Raw genomic sequence first — 4,977 nt, forward strand, 5'->3', positions numbered from 1 at the left:
TATATATACATATACACACTCATTGGCAGCACAACGGCTCAGTGGTTAGCACCAATGCCCCACAGCAAGAAGGTCCTGGGTTTGATCCCCGGTCTGGACCTGGGGTCTTTCTGTGTGGACTTTTCATGTTCTTTTTGTGCTTGCGTGGGTTTTCTCCTGGTACTCCGGTTTCCCCCACCCCCCAAAAACATGTGCAATAGGTTGCCTTCAGGCCCAGGCCACCCTTGAAAAAGAGACCTGACATCTCATTGGGACTTGCCTGGTAAAATAACGGTAAATAAATAAAAATAAATAAAACTTGTTCAAAAAAGCTGTTTAAATTATTTTGATACACCTTTGTTTAATAATTATTAATAATTCCATAACAGTAATTTTACCTTGTACCAAAGCCACACAGCTAATAATTTAGAATTAAAAAAGTGAGCAATATAGCTTAATCAAATCTATATTATCTGCAGTATTTACAGATGATATATTTCTAAATATAATGTCTTTTTTTTACAATTCAGTTGCTTTTTTCTTAAAGTTTCTTAGTAAAATGGGATCTGAGAATGTAAATTGATACCGCTGAACAAAGAGGCAGCTTACAGAAGCTCCTGGGGTTAGTTTGCAGAGAGAGAGAGAGAGAGAGGAAAAAAACCTCAAGTGGATTTAGTTTCCTAGCGACAGGTAATAATTCCCACCCCTTCCCAGGGCATTTTAATATCCACAGGGAAGAGGCTGTCCAGGTGAACAACAACCTGCTCTTAACCCACCTGGATGAAAAGCTAATTCAAAAGAGAAATCCTTTGCTTCAAGCCACAGCTACACTGAATTTAACCACTGCTGTCTTTGAGCTGGTGTGAGTGAATGAAGACAGGATGGCCAGTTCAGCACTGGAGATAGTGGCTCTTTTATTGTCCCTGATTGGACTGATTGGGGCAGCAGCATGCACCGGAATGCCAATGTGGCGAGTCACAGCTTTCATCGGAGAGAATATCATTGTTATGGAGACTCGCTATGAGGGCTTGTGGATGAACTGCTTCCGTCAGGCCAACATCCGGATGCAGTGTAAAGTCTACGATTCTCTCCTGGCTCTGTCGCCTGATTTGCAGGCAGCAAGAGGGTTGATGTGCTCAGCCGTGGCACTTGGAGGCATCGGTGTGCTCATCAGTTTGATAGGGATGCAGTGCACAGCATGCATTGTAAACAATGATCGGGCGAAGCGACTGGTTCTCATCATTGCAGGATGCTTGATTTTAATGGCCTGTCTCTGCGTCCTTATTCCTGTGTCCTGGACAGGTCATGTCATCATCAGGGACTTTTACAACCCCTTACTGATCGATGCCCAACGCAGGGAGCTTGGCGAAGCTCTCTACATCGGCTGGGTGACTTCTGCTTTCTTGTTTGCTGGAGGATGCATATTTATCTGTTGCAATATGCAATCTGAAGACGAAAGACCAGAGAAATACATGTACTCCAAGAACTCAAGCTACAGTGCCTATACCCCACAGCCCCTACAGCCTATGCAGCCTCTACAGCCTCAACAGCTGGTACTAATTCCTCGACCAGAACCTCAGCAATACCTTTCAAGACAGCCATCCATTGTCTACAGCTATCCCTCCAGACAAACCTCTATGCGCAGTGGAATCGCTTATCTGTAAAATAGTCAGTATTGGTCCTAATATGCAACAAATCTTTACAATTTCAATTTTAGTTGCCACAGTATTGCACCGTTTATTGTTTTGATAAAATGTTAACAAGTAATAAATGTAATGTGAAAGCAAATTGTCATAGTTTTAAAATTGACCTTTCTATACATCTACTTATATTTTGTTAAATTCAATTATTAGACATCTTAATCCTAATCTATATTTACAAGCTGACTGCAGTGAGCAGAAAACATTTCCACATCTTGTCCTGAACATTAGAACAGGAAAATAAGTTGTGTACGCTAATCAAGATTTGTTCAAATACTGTAAATTTGTGTGCTGTGAATTTATATTATGTATTTTTCAACCTCTTTTACAATCCAGCACAAGTGGTTGTTGTAATTCTAGTTGTTTATACATGTTCCTAGAATTCACAAACATTTCAATTTATCATTTATACATGTTTTTTCTTAAAAAGAGAAGTATGTTATACTCTATTAAAACATGTAGTTATCTTTATAGTTTTCTTTTTAGTTTTTGTCAGTTGTACCAGGTCTACCTATTAGCTATTAGACACAAAGAAAAACTAAAGGCACTTGTGTCATGCTGGCTTTGGACTGTAAATGTGTGACTGAATGTTTTTGATTTTAACTAAAATATCAGCATCTAAAGCTCGTGCTATTTCTGAAAATTGTGTAAAGTTTAACTTGTGAGTCATAATTGAGGTTAAGCATTATGTCCTGGAGAGAATAGGAGGAAAAAAAGCTAACATGTTCTGCTTGAAAAACACCTATTTGCTATGGGTGTGGACTCAAAGGGAGCGCAGTCCTCACAAAGACACCAGGAACAAACTGAACGAAGAATCATGTGATCTGGATTTGCAAGTTGCTTTGAATCAAACACAAACACAAAGCTCCATATTTTATTCTGATGTTAAATCCTAATCCATATGGTTAACAATATAATAGTTTTTGTGAGAATATAATAAAGTAAATCAGCTCAAAATAAAAGATCACTTGATTTAACTTTTACCATTTTCAAAATAAATGCAGTTATTAAAAAGTACTAACTCTATGTATGTCACTTGTTTTATTATGGAAACATTTAATGATGTAATGACGTTTTTTATTGTTGCATAAGGTTAAATTTAATCTATGTTTATCTGTTAAATTTAACATCATAGCAGAAATAAAAACATGTATATTGAAAAGAATTAAAGATATTTGCTACCATATACATAACATATAGTGTTGTTTGGTAAATGCAATGGACTTTGTGTAATGTGAACTTCCTTATACGAGTCAAAAGCTCATCTCTGCACCCCTCTGGATAAGGCAAACAACTGCAAGCTTTGCAATCCTGCAGTGTATAAGCTTTTGTACTTCATATAATTATAGAAAATAAAATATATATTAGTTACAAAAAAAACTGTACCTGTATTTTGAGTTTCTGATCTTGTATAGGCTAGCATTTTGTGTTTACTGAAGAGAAGTCTAATGTCAAACGAAATACCATCATACCCTGACAAACCATAAACACAAAACAAGCAGACATTCTCTTTGTCACCATCTCTCTGAGCCAACCAGGTGATTGCAAATAATATTTCCCAAAACAAACTGCTTCTGACAGCAAACAAACACAGAGATGAGCTCTTCATCATACTGGACGCATAACTGATTTAAGCTCAAGCTTTTTTGTTAACTTTTCTGAAGATCAAGGACATTTTTTTCTTCTGGAAGTGAACTAATATAATTTTGCAACTAGGTTACAGAACCCTTGGATACGCAACAATGATTAAAGGAGTTACGGAGATAGCTGCAATGTGTGCTGGCTTGATCGGCTTGATCGGTGCAGCAGCTACAACTGGACTGCCAATGTGGAAGGTGACGGCTTTCATTGGAGAGAACATTATTGTGATGGAGACCCGTTGGGAAGGTCTGTGGATGAACTGCTACAGACAGGCCAGCATTAGGATGCAGTGCAAAGTGTACGACTCCCTGTTGTACCTCCCGCCTGAGCTGCAGGCTGCCAGGGGTCTGATGTGCTGTTCCGTGGCCTTGTCCGGCTTGGGGCTCTTGGTGGCTCTAGCAGGGCTGAAATGTGTATCCTGTTTTCAGGGTAACAAATGGGCCAAAACTATCATCCTTATGGTTGCAGGATCTATGCAATTGTTGGCCTGTATCTGTGTCTTTATACCTGTATCGTGGACTGGCCATGTCATCATAAGAGACTTTTACAATCCTTTACTGATTGATGCCCAAAGGAGAGAGCTAGGAGAGGCTCTCTACATCGGTTGGGTGACTGGTGCCATCCTGTTTGTCTCAGCCTTGTTGTTTCTCTGCCGACATATGCCCCCAGAAAAAGGCTTTTTGGATGTTTATCACCCTATTAAATTACTTAACTACAAACAAGCGTCCAGCAGCCCAGGCCTGACGAGCTACCATCCCATCTCAAGTGTTCCCAGCCTTCAGTCAGCTGTACATCAAAATCCTCCACAGAACAATAACTTTGTTGGACAAGAAGTTGCGATGCCGTTGCAAAATGTCCCTTATGTACTGACAAACAATGGAGTACCAATCAATCCATCTATTATCTACAACCATGGCCCTCCAGAAAATGCATCTTTGATCTACCAAGGCAGCAATGCTCACCAATCTTCTGTAGGGAGTTTCAACCATGGTGGAAGCATTTACAATCCAGCTAACTCGTTGTGTATAACCCAGAACACCGCTCCGTATACAATGTACACTGGAAATGCCATTGGATATCAGCCTAGCATGCATCCCGTCCAACAACCTCCCATGTTTGTACCATATAATAAATCAATAACTTCTTCAGAGTCTTACAGTGGGAGCAGCAGAGGAGTGTACATATAGAGACATTTTCAAACTAAGGTATTGGTCAGTGGACTGTGATCTGTTTGAATAAAATTTTAATTATTATGTAAATTCATGATGAGTGATGTTGTTTTCAGGAAACCTTATGGGGCTATTTCTCAGAAATATGGAAAAGAACCTTTCTAGAAAAATTGTTCGCATACAATTTGCATCAATATATTTTCATCACAGCTCAATTTTTAAGATTTTATTCTGTATTTCGTATGTAATAAGTGTGACCAAAAATGTGTTTGCTAATCAGTCCTATGTTATATTAAGGCTTTATTAGTGTGATATTCAAAATCTCAGTTTTCCAGTTGCTTTAAGTTCTCAATGTTTTTTAGTTTATAAAAGTCTAAGTCTAACTATAATAATAAAGCACTTGAATAAGTCAATTTTGATCTGTATTATTTACTCCCTTGGCTTTTGTCTGCTGTGCTGTCAGTTTTAACAACAGTATACTTTAGAGT

At 38.6% G+C, this 4,977-nt stretch overlaps 2 protein-coding genes across 2 annotated transcripts; both read left to right on the forward strand.

Moving 5' to 3' along the window:
- Positions 1-640: 640 nt before the first annotated feature.
- On the forward strand, positions 641-1,608 carry cldn8.1 (claudin 8.1; the record flags this gene model as incomplete). The annotated part of the gene is given in 1 exon segment (XM_014012737.1): positions 641-1,608. A coding segment is annotated over 1 exon segment (748 nt), but the record flags the coding sequence as incomplete, so codon positions are not given.
- A 41-nt stretch (positions 1,609-1,649) lies between these two features.
- Positions 1,650-4,905, forward strand: LOC106520562 (claudin-8-like). The gene has a single exon (XM_014012735.1). The coding sequence runs from the start codon at positions 3,422-3,424 to the stop codon at positions 4,505-4,507; it is 1,086 nt and encodes a 361-aa protein (XP_013868189.1). The 5' UTR covers positions 1,650-3,421; the 3' UTR covers positions 4,508-4,905.
- The last annotated feature ends 72 nt before the right edge of the window (positions 4,906-4,977 follow it).

Source organism: Austrofundulus limnaeus, unplaced genomic scaffold (assembly GCF_001266775.1).
Source record: "Austrofundulus limnaeus strain Quisiro unplaced genomic scaffold, Austrofundulus_limnaeus-1.0 Scaffold94, whole genome shotgun sequence".
NCBI classification, from domain to species: Eukaryota; Metazoa; Chordata; class Actinopteri; order Cyprinodontiformes; family Rivulidae; genus Austrofundulus; species Austrofundulus limnaeus.

What these genes read in the sequence shown, in the direction of transcription:
- LOC106520562 (XM_014012735.1), top strand. Translation starts at nt 3,422, where the DNA reads ATGATTAAAGGAGTTACGGAGATAGCTGCAATGTGTGCTGGCTTGATC.